Genomic DNA, 22697 nt, shown 5'->3' on the forward strand with positions numbered 1-22697 from the left:
CATCATAAAATGGGTTAACAAGTTCTATATTAATTTTTATTTAAGAGTGCATATGATATAAAAATTTTATTTCATATTACATAGATAATGCTTCTTATCTAGTATCCATTACCATGAATCCCTTTGGTTTTCTCCCCTTAGGCTGCTGCAGATGACTATTGCCTTCACAGAGGAGAATTAAAGGCACTGGGAAGGCCCCTGTCCCTCAGGATTTTGAAAGGCATTCAGTACTATGGATATATTATTCAAAGATGAGTGAGAAACAGTCCTGAGATTGTTTTCATAGAATTACATTTCATGTTCGTTTAGACTTAACTATTAACACCTGCTGAACGTAACTACTGCTCACTCTTCTGTGACAGCATCAGTATCCAGCTTCCAATTTCCACTCTTTAAAGTATTTCTCCATTGTGTTCCGAGACTTAAAGGAGCCAACATTTACAGTTGGTATGATTTTCTGTGGTTTCAGCCACTGGACAAAACGTTTCATTTCTAGGAAGCTGCTGTGTTCACTATAGGGAATTCCTGTAAGATCAAAGGGAAGAGATTATTTACTAAAAACCAAAATAATAAAAATAAAAGAAGATAGAAAAGCAATCTAGAATATTGTTGTTAAAAAACTCTGGTGCTTTAGTTATGAAACTTGATGTCTTTATGATTAATAAAGATTAAAACATTAACATAGAACTCAGGGCACATACACACAAAAACCAAAAAACACTACTTTTAAATGCACATACCTAAAATATGCATTTTTAGAATTATATTTAATTTGGATTTTCTGCCTCTAAACTAGTAATTCTCAACCTGTGGGCTGCAACCCATCTGGGGGGTTGAACAACCTTTTCACAGGGATCACCTAAGACCATCAGAAAACACAGACATTTATATTACAATTCATAACAGTAGCAAAATTACAGTTTTGAAGCAACAACGAAAACAATTTTATGGCCGGGAGTCACCACAACACGAGGAACTGTATCAAAGGGTTGTGTGTGGCATTAGGAGGGTTGAGAACCACTGCTGGAAACACTTGACTCGGCTGTGGACTTCAGGAGAACTGGAGGAAACATGAGGAAATGGGAAGACCAGCAAGCAGGGGACCTTGGGTCTCTAGTGTAAGCCAACGGCAGTGCCAAGCTGTACCCACATAAAAAGCACGAAGGAAAAATAGAGTTCTAAAAATCCCCTTGTCTTTTTACAGCTAAAGTCCCATGGAGGAGGGTCACGAGAGTCCTCTGAGTGAACTAGTCCTCAGTGGTCTGGTGACACAGCACATGTCTACCTACCGTCAGGGTTCTAAGGCAGCTCGGAGGGCAAGGTAATCCTCTCCTCCCAAGGGACCAAAGCACAAAGGCGGCTGCACCAGCTGTCACCCCTGCAGTCACCACATCTAAGCCACCTCTTCCTACCACAACCTCACTCTTCCTGTCAGCTGACCTGGGTATCAAACCACAGCATTGTCCTTTCAAGTAACTCTATCGTTTCCTCTAAGTACCACTTACTACAGCATGCAGCAATCTGCGTTAGCAGCATCGGAACATCACCAACTCTTGTCTGCCGACTTACAAGAGACTGGGTAGGAATTCAGCGTTGTAGAGAGCCTTGAAACTCTAGAGTTGCTAAATTCTTTGCCGTCTGTTTTTCTTGGTTCTTAATTTTATAGTACTTTTAAGGAATGAATAGTAACAAAAACATTAAAAGTGAGAAATTCTGGACCAGAGAGATGGTTCAGTGGGTTAGGACACTTGCTGCCATGCCTGATGACCCAAGTTCGATCCCCAGGACCCACGTGGCAGGAGAGAACCATCTCCTGCAAGCAGTCCTCTGAGCTCCACATCTACATATGGTGTATGGCACAAATAAAGACATGTAATGAGAAATTGGAACCATCTTACCATATATTGATATATTCCCTTTCGTCTGGGGAGTAATATCCGCTATGCTAGTTATGCTGTTAGAATGTGTCCATCCTGTAGGTCGGAAAGCCACAATCTGATCGTATTTCCCACCACACTTCTTCAAATGGTTCTGTAAGCCCTGTTAAATAGAAACGGTGCATTGATTCGCTGGTCAGTGTCAACAGAGGCAGACTGTGTGGGAGTAAAGGGCGAGATTAGAGACCAGCACTGACAATCACAGGTAGTTAGGACTGCTGTTAAGACTGCTGTGCAGCAACCCAGGGCCATGCTGCTAAGGGGACAGTCACGGGAAATACACACAGCTTCTCTTTTTGACTTTCCTAAACAAGCTAAGGCAATGGCTGGAAAAAAGTACCATGAATCATCTGAAAGCTAAGAAATGGAGTTAAATAAATTATGACTGAGGGAGCTGTAAAACCCCACCTCTTTCCAAACCCCACATACAGAGACATTAATATCGATAACACTAAACATAAATGCAACATAAGCCTTTGAATATAAGCTGACAGGGGACACAGAAATCACCAGCTAAGAGTGGCACTGTCCTCAGTACAGACACACACTTTAAAAATGTACCACAGCACTCCTCTTGGGCCTTTGCTTTTTACCCTTCAGCCGTGAACTGGACTCTTCTTCAGTCTTCAGGCCACTGTAGTAGAAGTAATGCACTGTTTTAGTCACTGTCCTATCGCTGAGGAGACACCACAACAAAGGCAGCTCTTACAGACAAAGTGCTTAACGGGGTCTGTTTACAGTTCCAGAGGCTTAGGACGGTATCCTCACGGCATGATACGCGCGGGCATGGTGCTGGAGGAGCAGCTGAGAATTCTACATCCTGAACCAAAAGCAGAGACTGGGCCTAGCATGGACTTTTGAAACATCAAACCTGCCCCCCCCACAAGTGACACACCTCCTCCAACAAGGCCACACTGTCTAATCTTTTCAAACAGTGCCCCTCCATGATGACTAAGCGTTCAAATATATGAGCCTATGGGGGCCATACCTATGCAAGCCACCACATTCCCCTCAGACCCCATTGGTTTGTGGCCACATCATAATGCAAGTGCATTTAGTCCAACTTCAAAAGTCCCCATACTCCATCACAGTCTCAATAATACTTAAAAATCCAAACTTCAAAGTCTCTTCTGAGACTCATGCCATCTCTTAACTGTAATCCCCTATAAAATAAAAATAAAAATAACAGATCACATACTGCCTGTTAGCATTCTGGCCCGCCCAGCACCCTGACAACATCATCTTATGTAAAGTCCTCTTTAAGAGAAACCCCTCCCCCTTCTCTCTCTCTTCCTTCCTCTCTCGCCATGAGGTGGTGTGCACCTCGTCCTTCCTTTTCTCTTTCTCCTCTCCTCAGACCTGTCCATTTCCTCTTTCTCCTCCCCTCCCTTCCCCCTTTGAAAAAACTTCCCACGTGGGTGCCATCTGCATGGTGGGACGGACTTCTGGCCATGCCCCTTGGCTCCGCCCACCAAGGCCACTGCAGCGCCTTTTTAAAATACAAGACTTCCAACATACAATGGCACAGAATATACACTGCCATTCCAAAAGGGAGGAAAGGGAGCATAGTGAGGAAATACTGGACTAAATCAAGACTGAAAACTCAGCATGTCAAACTCCAAATTCTGCATCTCCATGTTTGATGTCCAGAAGCTCTTCAGATCTCTAACTCCTTTCTCTTGGGCTGGTTCCACTTCCTGTCAGCAGCTTTCCTCGGCAGGTATCCTATGACTCTGGCATCTCTAACATCTTGGGTTTTCCAAAGCAATTCAGGCTTCACCTTCAGAGCTTCACACAACAGCCTCTCTGGACCTCCATGCAAGGACATCCCTGACACACTCCTGGCCATGGAGGGAGACTCCATAACTCCGCTCTTCTATACTTGACTCTAAAGCCAGGACCACGTGGCTGAAGCTGCCAAGTTCTGCCGCTTAGTGGGGCTGGAACATGGCCCCCTCGTTCAATTACATCTTCACCAGCTTTCTGTTGGAGATGGTTTCCTTCACTGCCTAAGCTTTTCTTCAATTTCTTTTCAGAAGTTGGAAGCTAACAGGGTGGGGTCTTGCCCTGAGGTCCCCACTCCCTTTATTCCATGTACTGCCAGGCTTTTCTTTAAACTTTTTATCTCCTTGAGCACTGGACTTAACTCCTGGTGCTCCCTTTCTCCTTAAACTGTACATTTTGTATCTTTCCTTGCTCAGTTTGCTCCTTTTCATTGTAGACATGCATAAAACTGATTACTAATAATCACATAATAATCACATGACACAGTCAATAATAGGCTGTCTTGGAATTTCCTCTGCCAAAATGCCATTAATCTAAAACTCTTTAGGAAGTTTTTTTTTTTTTTTTTTATTTTAGGACAAGGTAAAAAAAAAAAGCCACATTCATTGCCATAACATCACAAGAATGGTCTCTAGGCCATTTACTAATATGCTTTCCCTCTGAAACTTCTTGATCTGGTCTCCCACAGATCAAACCACCCTCAGCACTGTCTTCCATGCTCCTCCTAGGATGGCCCATTAATCTTTGTTTAAAGTGTCCAACTCCTTTTCTAGTCCAAACTACCAAAGTCTTCCACATTCCTCCAATAAACATCAATACCCCAGTCTCTGGTACCAACTTCTGTCTTAGTCACTGTTCTATTTCTGTAAAGAGACACCATAACCAAGGCAATTTTTTTTATAAAAGAAAGCACTTAAATTGGAGGCTTGCTTACAGTTTCAGAGGTTTAGTCCATTAACATCAAGTAGGAAACAGACAGGCATGGTGTGGAGAAGTAGTTGAGATCTACAACCTAATCCACAGAGACAGAGAAACTAGGCCTGCCATGGGCTTTTGAAACCTCAAAGCCCATCCCCAGTGAAACACTTCCTCCAACAAGGCCACACCTTCTAGCCCTTCTCAAATAGTGCCACTTCCTGATGACTATGTATTCAAACACACAAGCCTACGGGAGCCATTGTTATCCAAACCTCCACACATGCTCTTCTTGTAAGTGTAGAGTAAAATAAAGCGTCTCAGCTAAGGTCGTAACTGACTACAGCATTTCAAAATCTCTTTAAGAATCCATTCCAGCCAGGCGGTGCCGGAGGTACACCTTTAATCCCAGCACTTGGGAGGCAGAGACAGGCAGATCTCTGAGAGTTCGAGGCCAGCCTGGTCTACAGAGTGAGTTCGAGGAAAGGCTCTAAGGCTACACAGAGAAACCCTGTCTTTAAAAAACCAAAAAAGAAAAAGAAAAAAAAAAAGAAAGAAGAGAATCCATTCCAAGTTAAATCTTTGGAAGGCAGGAGGAATTCAGCTGAAGACGACAGAGACATGAGAATGGGAAGGGTCACAAAAGGGATTTTTTTTAAGGTCAATACTTTTGGTTTTCAGATTGAAACCTAGGGTTTCAAAAGCTTAGAATGAGTTAAAATTCACTTTGTTGATAAAATAACCTTATTTTCGTGTGTGTATGTGTGTGTGTATGAGTATATGTGTATATGTGTGTGTATGTGTATATGTATGTGTGTGTATGTGTATATGTGTATATGTATGTGTGTGTATGTGTATGTGTGTGTATGTGTATATGTGTATGTATGTGTATATGTGTGTATGTTTATATGTGTATGTATGTGTGTGTATATATGTGTGTATGTATGTGTGTGGTATATGTGTATATGTCTGTGTGTGTGTGTGTGTGCTCGCATCAATGCATGTGGGGGACATGGGTATCTTGCTGTCATGCTCTGCCTTGTTCCCTTGAGCCATGGCCAATCACTGAATGCAGAGCAGGCTGGTGGCCAGCAGCCCCAGCCATCCCCGTCTCTGCCCCCACAGCACTGGGGTGGCAAGCACTCGCACCTAAACTTTGCTTTTTATGTGGGTTCTGGAGATTTGAACCCAGGGCCACATGTCTGCGCAGCAAGTCCTCTTATCTGCTGAGTCCTCTTCCCAGCACTGACCTCCCCTCAACTTCTGTTTGTACCGACCAAAACCTTTCATTAATGTGGAGCAAATATAAAGATATCTATCCTGAAAAACCCATATTTCTAACCAACTCCTAAACCTTGATATTAAGAGCTGGAGTTATAGACATTTAAGTTTCCATGACATCCCTGGCATTGTAAATTCTCAAGTTTCTGTTTTGGTTATTGTCTTAATGACTATTTTCCCTCACTCCGCCCTCCAGATAAAGGAAGTCACAGTAAACAGAGACTGTGGATAATATACATAATTACGTGCATAGTCCCATAAACTTGAGTCTAGTTTGCAGCATCCACTACCAGCTTATCCACATCCATTTGTTTCTTCAAAACTACCTGAAGAATTAAATGAGACCAATTTTTGGTTCCTAGGAGACAAATCAGTTATTCTAAAAATAGCATGTGATGTAAACCAGTGCTACGAATAGAAACCTATGGTTACATGAGCCAAATCTACAGAGAAGCTGCCAGCAACCACTAGCTGTACATTAACTACAACTGCAGGACTGTTCTCATGAGGAAGTTATTATAAACACCTTAGTCAACACAAAATCCCTGATTTATGACTGTCTCGCTCTGTTTATTAGTAACCAGTTTGTGAGGAAACTGCCTTGGTAATGTCTCCAGTTTCCTTCAGGATGCCAAAAATCAACCATATAACGCCTGGGAGACCTCGGGATGAGCCAGAGTATGGATTAAGCATCATGTGCAGCATTTCAGGCCTAATTTTTAGATATGAGAGTGCATGTGTCTGTGTATGTGTTCAGGGACATGTGTGTACGTGCTTGAGGAGGCCAGAGGGTGATCTTGTGTGTCGTTCAATGGGATCCATCTATTTTAGCCTCAGCTAGCTGGCCAGGGAGGCCTAGAGATTCACCTGTCTCTGCTTTGCAGTGATCTGACTACAGGCGCTCACTATGTCCAGCTTTGGGGTTTTTCTTTTTAAACATGGGAATAGAACTCAAGCCCTTGTATTGAAAGTCAAGACTATACTTTTCCACATTCCAGAACCTTTAAAGATGCCCTGAGCACCATGAAAACAAAGAACCATTATGTCTGATGTAGTACAGATATTTAGCGTTAGTAAAGCTGGCTATAATCACTAAGGCATAGGATTACTATAATCATCAGATTCTATTCCTCTGAGTTTATAAGACAAGAAGGCTTCAAAAATGTCACATTACTTGCTCACATTAAGGGAGGATGGGAGAGGAAAGGGGTCATGGTTCACTCTCTGGAACCTCACAGCTCCCTCTTTCAGGGGTGCCAGGAAAGACTCCACCTGCCTGTCTTAACTTTTTTAGATACCCATCATCGAAGAACCCTAAAAATAGCCTTTTCATAAAGGATTAATTTTTTAATATAAACTCCCAGAAGTGGTAAAATATACTCAGTGAGGATTAAAAATCTAGACAATGGTACCAGGTTACTCCCTTTCCAAGGACACTAGCCTAAATAGTGCTCAGAATAGGGCTTCCAAATCTTTTTTTTTTTTTTTTCTTTCGAGACAGGGTTTCTCTGTGTAGCTTTGCGCCTTTCCTAGGACTCACTTGGTAGCCCAGGCTGGCCTTGAACTCACAGAGATCCGCCTGGCTCTGCCTCCCGAGTGCTGGGATTAAAGGCGTGCGCCACCACCACCCGGCAAGGGCTTCCAAATCTTAAAGCCAGTTTGAATTCCTGCATAAAAACTATACTTGAGTTTGCAGTTGCCTCAAGATTTATTTCTGTTTAGGTCTGGATGGAAACACAATCTCTCAAAGAAGGCCATGAGGAAAGAGTCTGTGGAGCTGTTGGCTGCGCAGGAGTCATCAGTCTTCTTTCTGAGTAAGGCTGCTGAGAACCTCTCCACCAGTTACAGCCTGCCTCGTGTGTCACCTGTCTCCCTAGTCCCTCCCCACCCACAACAAAAACACTCACTTCTCTAAGGAACTCAAGCGCTCTGCGTGTCCTGCCTCTGCAGTACCATGGCTGTCTCTTCATGATGGGGAACCCAAGCGTCTACAGTACCATGGCTGTCTCTTCATCATAGGGAACTCAAGCCTCTGCAGTACCATGGCTGTCTCTTCATCATAGGGAACCCAAGCGTCTACAGTACCATGGCTGTCTCTTCATCATGGGGAACTCAAGCCTCTGCAGTACCATGGCTGTCTCTTCATCATGGGGAACCCAAGCCTCTGCAGTACCATGGCTGTCTCTTCATCATGGGGAACCCAAGCCTCTGCAGTACCATGGCTGTCTCTTCATCATAGGGAACCCAAGCCTCTGCAGTACCATGGCTGTCTCTTCATCATGGGGAACCCAAGTCTCTGCAGTACCATGGCTGTCTCTTAACAGACAGTGCTCTGCTTCTGGTATCCATTTCTTTACCTCTCCTTTGCTTATTCATTGTTTTGTTTGTTTGTTTGTTTGTTTTGTTTTGTTTTTTTTCTCTTCCTTTTCTAGCTGAAGAACTTTCTGTTCTATGGATATATCCCATTTTATTTGTTCATTCACTATTTAATAGGTATTGGAGTTGTCTCTATTTGTTTGGTTGTTATAGCTCATGCTACGGTGAATATTTAAACAGTTATATACAATGATGCTTTCGTTACTCTTAGGCAGGGATGGGATATGCCCAGGACTGACCAGGTCCTCACCAAACTAAATATAAGGACACCATTTCACAATCCCATTAGCAAAGAACAGGGTTCAGATTCCCTGTACCTTCACCAACAGCAGTTACTGTCTTACTACAGCTGCCCAAGTGTGTGTCAAGGGGCTATTCCACTGTGGTTAGGACCTGTAATGTCCTGACAGGTAAGAGCACGGTGCTGCCGTTAGTATGCTTATTGGACAGGCTTCGCATTCCTCCCTTAGCTCTCTGCCATCTGGCCCCTCCCATCATGACGTCACCACACAGTGCCTGTGCTGGTCAGCCCGCTGCTCTAGTCACAGACTGACCTCCTTCTCTCACTTGGCCTTCTCTGCAGCAGGCAGCATCTGGAACCCTCTTGTGAAAAGACTGACAAACCCTCCAACGTCATAACACGGACTCACCCACCCTGACAATCTGCTCAGAAGAAACAAACGGAGTGGGGAATAAAACAGTGCTGCTGTTCTCCAGGACAGCGCCACACATCCTCCTGGGTAACCAGCATCTTCTTTCTGAGACTCTCCACCAATCTGGCAGCTCCCAAACTTAAAATGCTCACAGGGCTGACTCGATTAATTAGCAATGTGCAAAACCCTGCCTTGGTTATTCCTGAAAATTTATGGATTACGAACCCAGGAAAATAGGTCCTAGAATTGTACTTTCACCTCATGCACAAAGGTGTACAGAGAGAATTCCTGCTCAAGGAGCGAGCATTTATTTTCCTGATATCTTATTTATTATTTGTAAGGCACAGGCTTACTAGTGTAAAAAGCATCAGAAGAGCTACTTCACAATCACAAAGGCAAAAGCAAAGCCACATTATTCTGTCTTATGTTCTAAATCATGTTTACTATAAAACAATACATTGTAATTATAAAATTATACAATAGATAATATATGCAATATTGTATTATTGTATAATATTGTATTACATATAATATCTATTATATAATTTTATATATAGCTAATTATATAATTAAAAATTATAAAACAGTATCAAATTAATAATTTGACACTGGCGCATATCAAAAATGTTAGAATATGGAATAAATCTGAGAATTTAAATCTGAGAAATGGGCCCCAAAACCACAGTGACATGTCAGACGTTTTATTTGACATGTTCTTGTTTATACCTGGGGACTCACCCGCACTAACTCGTTCATTAGACACCAGGGTCTAATGAGTAGGGCTGGATACCAGGACAGGCATGAGGAGACAAATTTACAACTATCTAACTCCCTCCCTCACCCAGAAAGGATTAGAAGTCTGGATGGCCAGAGGGCTGCAGGTGTTTCTATGTGTTCCTTCCTTTGGGCTAACCTAACCCTCCAGAGTCCTGGTGGGCATGTGAATACTCTACCTGCTGGGGGATGGTCTGTATGTAAAATGTGTTGCTCTGATTGGCTAATAAATAAAACACTGATTGGCCAGTAGCCAGACAGGAAGTATAGGCAGGACAAGGAGAGAGGAGAATTCTGGGAAGTGGAAGGCTGAGGCAGAGAGATGCTGCCAGCCGCCACCATGATAAGCAAGATGTAAGGTACTGGTAAGCCACGAGCCATGTGGCAATTTATAGACTAATAGACATGGGTTAATTTAAGGTAGAAGAACTAGATAGCAAGAAGCCTGCCATGGCCATACAGTTTGTAAGCAATATAAGTCTCTGTGTGTTTACTCAGTTGAGTCTGAGCAGCTGTGGGACTGGCGGGTGAGAAAGATTTGTCCTGACTGCGGGCCAGGCAGGACTGGAGAAAACTCCAGCTACATCTACCTTTGTATTTACTCACACAGAAAAGCTAAAAACAGGAAATGTTTCCCTTGGGGGCAGGGGAAACAACTTCATTCTAACAGAATTCTTAGCATTAAATACAGATAAATACCTTTCCTGGTTCATCCTAAAAGCCACACATCTCTAAAGCTTACCTTAAAATTAATTTGCATCATTGGGAGGAGGTGAACCAAAGTACTGCACATGTCTGTAGTTATGAGGGAACTGACTTCTGGTATATTGAAGCACTGCAAAGTTTTATATTTTTCTTGGGACATGCCCACCTTTGAACCCAAAACATCAGCAATGGCTGTAGGCAAAGCAAAAGATGAAAAACAATAAAATCATAGCTTGTTAAATAAACAAAGTTATAACCTACTCAAATTGTAAAATAAGAGTTTACCAAATAAAAGACAAATTCACAGAATCACACGTTCTCACTTTAACCACAAATGGCCAAATGACCTTGCTCATCAGCTCTATGGAATTAACAAGCTGAAGGCCAAAGCATTCTTCTCAAAGTCTAACTCCTCATTTAAAATCTACAAAGGAAGTGTGGAAAGCAGAGGCGCTGAAATGTGTGCTCAGTGGTTAAGAGCACAGAACGCTCTTGCAGAGGCCCCAACTTTGTTCCCAGCGTTCTAGTTGGTGGCTCACAACCACCTGAAATTCCAGCTCCAGGGTAATCTGATGCCCTCTTCTGGCCTCTGTGGGCACCTGTACTCACATACACAGAAACATACACACATGTACACATGGTTAAAAATAAAATCATCATAAAGAAGAGAAAGCAACAGAGAAAGAGCTAGATGGAAAGGACCACGTTTGGACATGTTAATTTCACTCCATCTTTGAAGCTGGCACAGTGTCAGCTTATTCAAGAAGTGGGGAGCACTCTGCAGAGACAAAACAGCCTACCACCCAGACAAACTACAGGAAGACAGAGCAGTCACTCAGGAGCAAAAGTTAACTTGTTCTCTGACAGTCTGCTAGTGCTTACCACAGGGAACGATGCAATACGGCTGTGCAGTAAGCACCTTTCAAAGCTAATTAAGATCACAATGCTACACAGATTTTGCCGACAGACAGTCTATAGACATAAGTGTGAACATAAATGCACTTATCAAATGCTTCCACACAGTTTGGCCTCCTGGCTTAAATGTATCAAACACTATGTGCTTTCTCTCTAACTTCAAAGGTAACACTAGATCATGTCAGAAAACAAATATCTAATGCAAGAGTAGAGACTGAAAGGGGCTTATGCAAGAGAAGCTGATCTTTATAATATATTAATGTGAATTAGATACCGCTACCACCCACCGAGGAAGACTTTCTCCTTTCCGATACAGTAAGTGCCACAGACAATGAGAGCACGTGGGTTTAGAGTTACAGCCTCGAAGGCCGCGTTGATGGCAAACTGGATAACATCCTGCTGAGATGGGAAGGTGTACTCTGGGCTGCAGTACCTGCAACAAGGAGATGCCCTTCTTAGTAACAGGAGTATGAAAGCCGTGGCTCTGCTTGGAGGCTACTTTAGAAGAAAACAAACGAGCAAATTACACGCACCAGGAGTACAACAGATTCAAAGCACACAGTCTCACGCTGCCTAGAGTGAAAAAAAAACCTATTTCCAGTTACTGCCAATTTATGGTAGAATAATAGTTTTTCAACATACATTTTTAATTATGTTTTTATCATCCTCAAATTTCCTTTTGAATACTTTTTCTCAATAAGAATATTTCTACCCAGTTAACCACTTTATTTATGAATGATAAAACTCAGTATCTATTTTTAAAACTCAAGTCACTATCAAAGAAAATATAATTGAAAGAGATTATATTTGTAGGAAAGAATTCTACAAAAAAAAAAAAACCTCAAGGGTTACAAGGACATACTGTTCTTCCAGGGGACCTGAGTTCAGTTCCCAGCACCCACATCAGTAGATGCTAACCTAACCTGTGACTCCAGCTCCAGGGATCCAGTGTCTTAGGCCTCCACCGGGACTGTACTCAACTGCATACAGACTCATAATTAACTCATACAGAGACATAATTAGAAATAATAAAAACAAAGCTCTTAAAAAATACAACAGAGCTTTCTCGACCAGATACAAAAACACCCGGTGAAAGGCTGGCCCCAAGCTATTATCTGCATATATTTTGGGATGAAAAGGATGACCTTGCCAAATGATAACTCACTCTAAACACCAAACAAATGATTTCTCATGACTTTCAGAATTGTTTTTGTTACTCAACCATCAAATGGGAAAGAATCTCGGTCCTTTCTCCTGTGAAAACTCACAAGGAAATTCGGAATCAGTGAAGAAGAAAAAGAGACTTCTTTGACTTATCTATTACTTAAAGTACAGAGGATGAAACTGTCACTGTGGGCAAACTGGCTGTGGGAAGACTTGTCCTCGGTGCTCGGTGCTTCTGCTTTCTTAGAGAGAGACTGCCTTTCACTAAAACACCTCATCCACAATCCTTGAACTATTTAAGAATTAATTCCCCACAAATCAGTAAGTTATTTTATTATATGATATACAGTGTATATCACAAATATATACAATTTCTGTTGATTATCCCTTAAAAAGCTGAGACTACATAATTTAAATATAATCTCTTATGCAATTATATTTGTATCACTGAAGGATTCAAAGGTGCCACTTATAAGTTACCTTTTGAAAAAAAGAACAAAAGTAATTCCAATAATCATAAACAAAACTGAATCGTGGCCTCTGTTTCCTCTTCACAATTATACCCAATAACTATATGGACACTTCAGGAAAATAATAAAAATAATTTAAAGGATGTTTTCTTAAAAGACCCTCAAGTTTTCTTTCTTTAGTAACAGGATTGTCCTATAAACATTTAAAAAAAATACCAATAAAAATTATGATATTTATTTCTAAATTTGTCTTTTAGCAGGTACTTTTTTTAATGGCATCCTTTTGATAAACACTCCTAAAAACAATTGGCTGTAAACCATCATTTAATTATCTAAGGACAAGCTTCAATTACCCATCAAATGCAGAGCAAAGCTCTCACTGGGAGGAGAGAGAACTCAGAGAAAGCATGTCTTACGTGGTGTCTAAGTAGAGCGTGTGGACCTGATGGCATGCAAGAAGAGAGCGCTCCATGCTGGGGTCTGCTCGGAAGTCTCCAGTGTGCAGTACGACAGCGCCGTTCGGAAGACGGAAAAGGACCATGACGGCACCTGGACAGCTGGACACAAACGTCTTAGAGGAACATGCAGGGCACAGACAAAGTGCTGGGAGCAAGGGCACTTCCTCCAGCGTCAACCAGAGCACAGATGTTATGAGCTGAGCACAGGTGTGCAGGGGAGGTACTCCAGTCTCAGGCGGACATTCCTAAGAAGGTCCTGTTTTCAGGACAGGCTGGCTCTGGGCCCTCAGGACAGTTTCTGTCTGATAAAAGTACTAGCTTGACCAAGCAGTTTGTGTGAACTATGTGATCTGTGGTAAATATTTCGATAACGTTAACTCCAAAAATATCAGAACTCAAACTGGCAATGAAAAAAAGGAATATTAGCAAGGCCAGAAGACAACTTTTCTTTTTTCTTTTCCCTTCCTTCCTTCCTTCCTTCCTTTCTTCCTTCCTTCCTTCCTTCCTTCCTTCCTTCCTTCCTTCCTTCCTTCCTTCCTTCCTTCCTTCCTTCCTTCCTTTTTTAAGAATCTAACATGACAAGATTGGCCTGGACTTCAGCAAATCTAGATTTAGCCTTTCTCTTTTCTCCAAATGCCTGTTATCTCTGTGGACTAGGCTCACATCCCAGAAAGAAGCACAATGGGTAGCCGTGTTTGGGCAACATGAATCATGATAGCACCTGACATTGGGAGACAGATCTGAAGAAGGAAAAAGAGGGAGGAAAAGAAGAAAAAGAAGGAGACAGGGAGGGAGAGAGACAGAGAGAGAAAATACCATCTATTTCCATGGAAAAAGAAAGCTTCCAAACCTTTAGAGTCTAAAATGGCGTGATTTTTTTTTAAGTTTAAAATCATTTAGTTTAGGGTGGGGAGCAAGGCACCAATTCTCAGGTATCCAAATGGAATATAAGATTTTACTTTATGTAAATTACATTAAGGAAAATGGAAAACTTCATTTCTGAAGAACAGTAACAAAATACTTTTTAAAAATATAAACTGCTGTAAGTTGACATTGGGTTAACAACATGGGTTAGATAATAGATTCTCTTTACATTTAATGTAATACTAAAATTATTTTTTCAAAAGTAGCAATAGGATTTACTCCAGTTTAAGAACCAAGTTCTTTAGCTCTCAGCTCTGGAACAACCATGCCACCTCTTTCTTTGTGAACAGTTTCAAATGGGCACCTTGCATGACTGAGGGGCCGTCCTACTTACTGATTGGCATCCAGCAAAACCACCTTGACACCGTCCACTGTACACTCAGTGTCCATCGGCAACTGATGGACGTACTGTTCTTGCACACGAAGCTTCTTCTTCAACAAATTGCCAGTTATCTGCAGAACGGTGAATTTGTTGCTGGTGTTATGTTCACACCCAGTTAAAAGCATGCTACTGTCTCAGTCACCTCCGGTCCCCACTGTGAGGTGAGTGAGTTCTCCACTCCAGGAAAGAGTCTGTGAGATAGCCAGGTCACCCTTCTGCTTGTTCACCTGGGGAAGCTCCATCCCAGCAGGAGGCACAAACTGCTTCCTCACCTGAGCACCGCCCACTACTGTGGGTTTATCTACTCCCTGTGTTTTCCTGGTATGTTGCAGATATTCTGAACTTTCTGAAAGCCCACAGACTACCCAAACCATTCTTTTTTTTTTTTTTTCACTAAGAAAAGAGGATACCTCATGAATGCTGTGAGGATTAAACCAAAGCCTCACTAAAAGCCCCTGGGAACCAGGATTAAAATGGTCACCATCTAATAGCCAGTTCAAGGCATTCTGCACGGTGAAACTTCCTCTAAACTTGGCTGGGGACAGAGTCTGAGGTACCACTGTTGCAGTACTAACCCCACCCAAGCTTTATCTGTGAATGTTACCTGTAGAAGCTACAAGCTCCCTAGGGCTACGTGTTTCATCTCATATTTACTTAGGCACTCAAAAAAATGTTTACTGAGTGAAACTTGGGTTATAGAGTATACTGTGAGAGCATTATTGTCCTCACATAATAAAATATGCTTTAACAATAGGTTGTACAGTTGAATTGCTTTTCGACCTCATGCAGGACCCATCCTCTCCACTACAATGCCGGCTCTTCTGGTTCCAATATTCTATTTCTTACCAAGCTCATCAGTCACAACATCCCACAAAGACCGAGTTCAGAGCACTAAAACTTACCTCACTACAGTAAATTGGCAGCGTGAAGTCCTTGGACAAGCCAGCGTAATGATCAGAATGGAAATGTGTGAGGAAATAGGCCGTGCAGCCTGCAACCTCGCCGTACTGGAAAGCATCCACAGTGAAGCCAGTTCCTGCAACCAGATGCCCCGGTGGGATGAGCAGGAGCCAGGATGGTCACAGCCTGGGTTCCTTCTAAAGACCAGGCCTCCCTACTCTGCAGCTCTCATTTAACCCTCAATTAACCATGACTGACTTAAAAACGTACATTTACCGAAAGGTAAGAAAACTCCTGTGTCTACTAAATATCCCATTGTAGAGACGTGTGAATAGTTTCACCAAAAAAATTAGTTGAAAGATATTAAGTTACAAACCAATCATTCCTTTGCCCTAATTAATACTTTTGCAATACTGATACTGGGGGTGGGGGGGCGGCAACTGAAACCTAATTTCTACAAAGCAATGACAGGAGAACTCCCAAACCAAGCAGGGCGGCCGCGGCGGCCACACCTTTAATCCCAGCACTCGGGAGGATCTATATGAGTTCGAGGCCAGCCTGGTCTACAGAGTGAGATCCAGGACAGGCACCAAAACTACACAGAGAAACCCTGTCTTGAAAAAAAACAAAAAACAAAATAAAACAAACCTCCCAAACCATTAATTTCCAATGAGGGTGAAACTGATACACTTTTCTGGAGTCAAAAATGGTTGGGACCAAAGAACTTAGAAGCATGTGCAGTCCTCCAAAGGGTCAAAGTGAAATAAAAAACAGACAGTAGTGTCTACAGTCCTTGAATTTCCTTTCAGGGTAGTGGAGGAGTAAGGAACCAAGAAGGAATTGCCTCAAGAGTCTCCCCAGAGGGACAATAACAAAAATGAAGTTGAGAAATATGGATCTAAAATGTGCTTATGAAGAAACAGTCAAATGTGCTGACAGGTAAATGCAGGTAAATAAACTCAACTTCACATTTCTACTGAGCACTAGATACACAATACACAGTGCACTAGAGTATAAAAGCAATAATCATTGAAAACAAAACATCACTGAAGCATTTTTATGCAATACTGAGAAGCTGAGTACATGACTATTGTTTTATTGTATAGTACTGAAGGGTCAGTGGTGGTTGTTTTATTGTATACTGTTGAAGGGTCAGTGGTTGTTGTTTCATTGTATACTGTTGAAGGGTCAGTGGTTGCTGTTTTATTGTATACTGTTGAAGGGTCAGTGGTTGTTGTTTTATTGTATACTGTTGAAGGGTCAGTGGTTGTGTTTTATTGTATACTACTAAAGGGTTAGTGGTTGTTTTATTGTATACTGTTGAAGGGTCAATGGTTGTTTTATTGTATACTGTTGAAGGGTCAGTGGTGGTTGTTTTATTGTATACTGTTGAAGGGTCAGTGGTTGTTGTTTTATTGTATACTGTTGAAGGGTCAGTGGTGGTTGTTTTATTGTATACTGTTGAAGGGTCAGTGGTTGTTGTTTTTTTGTATACTGTTGAAGGGTCAGTGGTTGCTGTTTTATTGTATACTGTTGAAGGGTCAGTGGTGGTTGTTTTATTGTATACTGTTGAAGGGTCAGTGGTGGTTGTTTTATTGTATACTGTTGAAGGGTCAGTGGTTGTTGTTTTATTGTATACTACTAAAGGGTTAGTGGTTGTTTTATTGTATACTGTTGAAGGGTCAGTGGTTGTTTTATTGTATACTGTTGAAGGGTCAGTGGTGGTTGTTTTATTGTATACTGTTGAAGGGTCAGTGGTGGTTGTTTTATTGTATACTGTTGAAGGGTCAGTGGTTGTTGTTTTTTTGTATACTGTTGAAGGGTCAGTGGTTGTTGTTTTATTGTATACTGTTGAAGGGTCAGTGGTTGCTGTTTTATTGTATACTGTTGAAGGGTCAGTGGTTGTTGTTTTATTGTATACTACTAAAGGGTTAGTGGTTGTTTTATTGTATACTGTTGAAGGGTCAGTGGTTGTTTTATTGTATACTGTTGAAGGGTCAGTGGTGGTTGTTTTATTGTATACTGTTGAAGGGTTGGTGGTTGTTTTATTTTATACTGTTGAAGGGTCAGTGGTTGTTGTTTTATTGTATACTACTGAAGGGTCAGTGGTGGTTATTTTATTGTATACTGTTGAAGGGTCAGTGGTTGTTTTATTGTATACTGTTGAAGGGTCAGTGGTAGTTGTTTTATTGTATACTGTTGAAAGGTTAGTGGTGTCTTTAGGAATAGAATTCACTTCCCTGCACACTCTTCTATGAACTCATCTGTGAAGGCATAGGCAGATATCCATTCGGAATATACAAAACCAGGAAAACTTAAATCCTGATATTGCTCTAAAACTGGCATTCATGGTGGGTCCAGCTTGCTATACTCCCTTCTTTTAGACCACTGAGCACTGTGTATCCTCAACATGCTTAGAAACTGGCTTTTATTATGTTTGCACCAATGTCTTACCTTCTTTCAGGTTAAATGGAATCTCCACTGTTCACTGGCCTTTCTATAATCTATAATAGCTACCTAATCATTATAGCACCATATATAAAATAAATGTTTAATAAAAATTTGGTGATAATGAAGAAAAAATTAAAAAAACAAAGCCCCAACCTGTTAAAAGACTCCTAAACTATCATAAAGAGCAAAGAAAACATACACTGTGCACAAATTATTTCGAATCTATCCACCCAACGACAAGGAAGGTGGAGTTAAACACTGCTGTGTGTCTGCTGAGAAGCTGAAGTTAGTATTTCTACTTACCAGGGATTCTCTTATAGAACGGACATGTTCTCACTTCCCTTGCACCAGATGACTCTGAAATGTTCACGTTCCCTCTCTGTGGCCTGCCATGAGTCCGTCTTACAAAGGCTTTGCTCTTATTTAAACCGACTGCTCCCAATTCTGGATCTTTGATAAGGTGACCAGACCTCCTCTGATCTGTCCCTTGCCGTGGTGACTTTGACTTTTTATGTCTCTTTCTTCGATGTTGGGCCCTCTCTCCAAACAGTTCCATAGAGTGCTGACTCTCATTTAAATTCCCTGAATCCAATTCTGAGTCACTTAGAGAGTGTTCTGCTTTCCTCTTACACAGTCGGGGCCTCTTTTCCTTAGGACTCACGACTGGATTGACATTCGGCCCTTCTAAAGCACCTTTCCTTGGTGACGTCTCTTCTTGTCTTTTGGGTGGTAGTCCAAAAAACACACCTATATCCATTTGCTTCATTACTTTCTTAGAAGGTTGGCTCGCATTGCACTTGGGACTGGGAGGCAACATGCTCAAAGATTTGGCAAGAAGTGGACGCTGTTCTGCCTTTCTGCAGGCACACTCTGAGGGAGCAACGGCAGCACCAGAGCCCGCACTCTGTAATCCTCTAACTTGGCTTTGGGTGGGGTGCAAAGGCAGGCCCTCTCCACCCTCCTTTCCAAGTGCTTTTGACACGGCACTTGTACGTAACGGCAGAGAAGTGTGATGGCCAACAGCTGATGTTTCAGCTTTCTGTCTCTGATGACTCGATCCAAGTGAGGGAAATTCTGGCTCAGCAGGTTTAGCTTTGGTGGTTTGATAGTTAGAAGCTAATGCAGGTGAAAACAAGAGAAAGCCAGCGTCTGTGGATGGCAGGTCATCTTGGGAAAGCCTGCTCTGTGTGTAGGAGAGAAGCTGGAATGAGTCATGCAGAACACGACCTTTATACAATCCACTGGACTTAGCCCGGCTTTTTGCCACGGGGCAGATGCCCTCTCCTGCCTTTGGGAAGGGATCATGGAATTTTTCAAACATGGCAGAGCCTTCTTCTTCTAGGCTGCTGTCTTTAGAGCTTTGGGTGAAAAACAGGTCCTGCTGTGAATCGTCCAGCTCTTGGTCTAAGTCATAGGTCTCTTCATCGCTCTGCAGTGGAGAATAGGAGATCTCACAGCCACCACTGTCATTTCCTGGTGATGGCAAACTCGTGCTCTGTGAGCCACGTTGGCTGTTTAATGCGTCCTCGGCAAGAGGCAAACCACCTCCCACAGGCTCGTCCTTCTCAACAAACTCTGGACGCTGTGGAACTGGTGAAGTTTGAGAACTCCTACAAGAGGGACTCTTTCTGTTGCTTTCAGCTGGAAGCTGTGCTGTTTGTAGACACTGTATCATCAACAAAGAGTCATCTAAAACTTTGGTTAAGTTCTCCGTTTTCAGATGCGCAGGCCATCTTTCCTCAAGGTTACAAGAAGAGTCTGGCTGTGCTGCAGTGAAATGTCCAGCCAGCACGAGCGATGGGCTGCTGAGAGGCTCATTGCTAGACCTACTTTGAGCAAGCAGGAGGTGAGTGTATTTCTTATAATGAGAAGGAATTGTGGAGGTACATAGAAGACCCTCGGGACACTCTGAAAATAGTTTTAAAAAAGAAGCATTTTATACAGTAACTTTGACAGTGCCACCAGAGCAACCTCTAAGCACAAAAACCATTGGTCCCATTTTATTTTCTTTTTGAGACAGTTTTTCTGTGTAGCCCTGGCTGTTCTGGATCTCGCTCTGTAGACCAGGCTGGCCTCAAACTCAGATCCGCCTGCCTCTGCCTCCCGAGTGCAGAGGTGAAAGGCGTGGGCCCCGCCGCCCGGCCACCCACGGGCCACCTTTAAGAACTAGGGCAACAGCGATGGCTGCTGCCAAGATCAAAACACCAAAAATTAATCCGACCTAGTTTACGAGGCGCCATTTATTACATTTAAACCAGGTAAGTTTAGATTGTTTTTCAAATCTCTTCACAAGAAAATTTGAGATAAAAAAACCCAAATAGTCATAACTCATTCTCCATGTAATCCAAGTAGAATTTTCTACATGTTAAATATGACATTTATGTTAAAATATAATAAAAACATGGCATCACTTTTGTTGCTGGCACATTTTTATGAGAATTTGAGTCATCTCAGACAACCTTCTAGTTCCTCTTCCGGCTAACACGCATGATGAATACAACATACCCATATTTAGAAACCAAATGTGTTTATAATTCCTATCTAATTCTAAAATGGGATAGCAAACTGGCCCGGTTATTTAACTTGTAGGAATCCTCATGCATAAAATGTTGATACCATCTACCTTCTATGGTCCTTGTAAGAGTCAAGTAAGAGAAAGCAGAGTCAAAGTCCTTAGTGAACATTTACGGGAAGTAACTGGGATACTGCAATGTGAGACACTGGGATGCTGGCTCAGCCAATGAAGTGCCTGCTGTGCACACAGGGCCTGGGTTCAGACCACCAGCCCTTCAATAAACAAGCACGTTTTTGTCATCCCAGTACTGTGGAGGCAGCAACAGGAAGGTCCCGGGGCTTCTCTTACCTGTGTCAGAGATTGGTGGAGAATCCAAACACTCAAACACATGCCACCGGGGCGTCTGGCCTATCAGTGAGGAAAAGGGCATCTGGCAGCTTGGGCAGTGTCCATCATAAACCGGGCGGACCTTTGGGGACACGTGTTTGTTTCTATGAGTTCTACTGAGCTTTCTTGGAGTAGTCTCTTTGCTTTGAGACTGCGGAATCTCATTGCTATGACTTGAATTCTGACTGGAACCTACAGAAAGCTGACAGTCTGTTTCTCCAAGGCACGCCCTGTGGTCCTTCAGCTTGTCTTTATCTTCTGTGGTTCCTTTTTTGTTCCTTTTTCGTTTTGACCGGTATTTTCCATCTGTTGCTTTTCCAACAGATTCTGGATTACTTTGAGAACAATTATTTGGCTGTGCTGGTTTTGGTTTTCTTTTAGATTTATATTCCCAGATGTCTTCTTCCCAAAATGTGTCTTCTAACATGGCAAACCGGTTTTATGAGTACATTAGTCTTTAGTAAATTCACTCCTTTTCTTGCTTCAATTTTTTAATAGGAAAAAAAATTAACCAAAAGCCAAGTAACTTGGTTGGAATCTAAACCTTTGGTGATGATTATATTGCCGGGCAGCACACTTAGTACCCGTGAACACACAGATTAAGAGGACCTACCACAGGCTAACGCCTGCCTCGTTTTCTGTGACACTGTTTCATCAAGCATTCTCTTTTTTTTCTTTCCCAAGACTTCATAAAACTAAGAGTGATTAAGCACGCGTGAGAAGTACAGGCCCGACAGCCTCATCTTCTACAGGCTCCGTGTCCACCACGAAACCAGTCACGCCAGACTCAGAGGCGCTGGTGACAAACTGCCCAGTGGACTCGTGACGCATGGCCCGGGTCGCTCCACTTCTTCCTCCACCACAGGTTCAAACCCTGCACCGAGAACAAAGTCCAGACACGTGAGCCCGCACCCAGGCCACAGGGGCTGTGGGTCCTGAGCGTGGACACGTGAGCCCCCCCCCCCCCGACCACAGGGGCTGTGGGTCCTGAGCGTGGACACGTGAGCCCCCCGACCACAGGGGCTGTGGGTCCTGAGCGTGGCCAGCGCCCTCCAGACAGACGTGGGGGGGGTGTCAAGCACACCGATTCCCGCAGGCCTCCCGCCCCCTCTGGACCCGGGTGGGGAGGCCGTGAAGGGGTCTGATTGTCCTCAGGGGAAGCAGTGCCGGCTCGGGGCCCCGAAGTCCCTCGCGGGCGCACCTGGCCCGCAGCCTCTCCGCGCCACCTCCCCCGCTCGCGGGTCACTCCATTCGCTCCGGCACTTTCAGCACTCCCAGAGTGACAGGTTACACCTTTTTTTTTTGTTCACACAAAACCACCGGCCTCACCACTTACGGGAACAACGCGTCTCCTCCGAGGATTCCTAACCCCTTGACCTTTCGGGTCTGTCTTGGCGGGAACCGTCTCTGGCTGTCACTGCCGCGCCGAATCGGCTGATCGCCGTGTAAGAGTGGGGCAGCTGTTTCCCTGAGTCGGCGCTTTCTAAGCTGCACATAGTTGTTTGAATTTTACTCGTGTCGGGAACCCTGCGGGGCTTCAAGGGGAATGGGCTCCCCGGCCCCTCTGGAGGGCGGCCCCGGCGGCCTTCCCCGTGTCGAATCTGGCGCTCTGAACGTCCAGGCTCCGCGGCGGCCCGGGACCTGGGAGGGGCGGACTGAGAGCAGACGGACGCGCGAGCGGCGCAGGCCGGGGCGGGCCGGGCTG

General features: G+C 43.2%; 2 protein-coding genes across 5 annotated transcripts in view; both read right to left on the minus strand.

Moving 5' to 3' along the window:
• Nrap (nebulin related anchoring protein) overlaps positions 1-22697 on the minus strand; it is a 358082-nt gene that overhangs the window by 224257 nt on the left and 111128 nt on the right. The window lies entirely within an intron of this gene.
• Dclre1a (DNA cross-link repair 1A) lies at positions 23-22610 on the minus strand. Of its 4 annotated transcripts, none has more exons than XM_006978436.4 (10): positions 22329-22610; positions 20954-21866; positions 18394-19998; positions 15642-15775; positions 14692-14810; positions 13392-13532; positions 11629-11774; positions 10464-10618; positions 1899-2040; positions 23-525 (listed from the first exon to the last, which is right to left on the minus strand). In XM_006978436.4, exons 2-10 carry the CDS (start codon positions 21417-21419, stop codon positions 365-367), a joined length of 3069 nt encoding a protein of 1022 aa, XP_006978498.1. In that variant the 5' UTR covers positions 21420-21866; positions 22329-22610; the 3' UTR covers positions 23-364. The 4 variants fall into 4 exon arrangements, with proteins under 4 accessions (XP_006978498.1, XP_042121619.1, XP_042121623.1 ...); XM_042265685.2 differs by having other exon boundaries at positions 22322-22432; XM_042265689.2 differs by lacking the exon at positions 22329-22610 and adding an exon at positions 22194-22285.

This window comes from Peromyscus maniculatus, chromosome 1 (genome assembly GCF_049852395.1).
Source record: "Peromyscus maniculatus bairdii isolate BWxNUB_F1_BW_parent chromosome 1, HU_Pman_BW_mat_3.1, whole genome shotgun sequence".
Taxonomy (NCBI): domain Eukaryota; kingdom Metazoa; phylum Chordata; class Mammalia; order Rodentia; family Cricetidae; genus Peromyscus; species Peromyscus maniculatus.

Bases quoted from the DNA above. Each gene is read 5' to 3' on its own strand.
- Dclre1a (XM_006978436.4), bottom strand. From the start codon at position 21,419: ATGTTAGAAGACACATTTTGGGAAGAAGACATCTGGGAATATAAATCT. The intron at 14,811-15,641 runs GTAAGTTTTAGT...ACCGTTCTGCAG, and splicing joins TGCCAATTTACTGTAGTGAG to ATAACTGGCAATTTGTTGAA. The intron at 10,619-11,628 runs GTGGGTGGTAGC...CTTTGCCTACAG, and splicing joins AAAGGAGAAAGTCTTCCTCG to CCATTGCTGATGTTTTGGGT.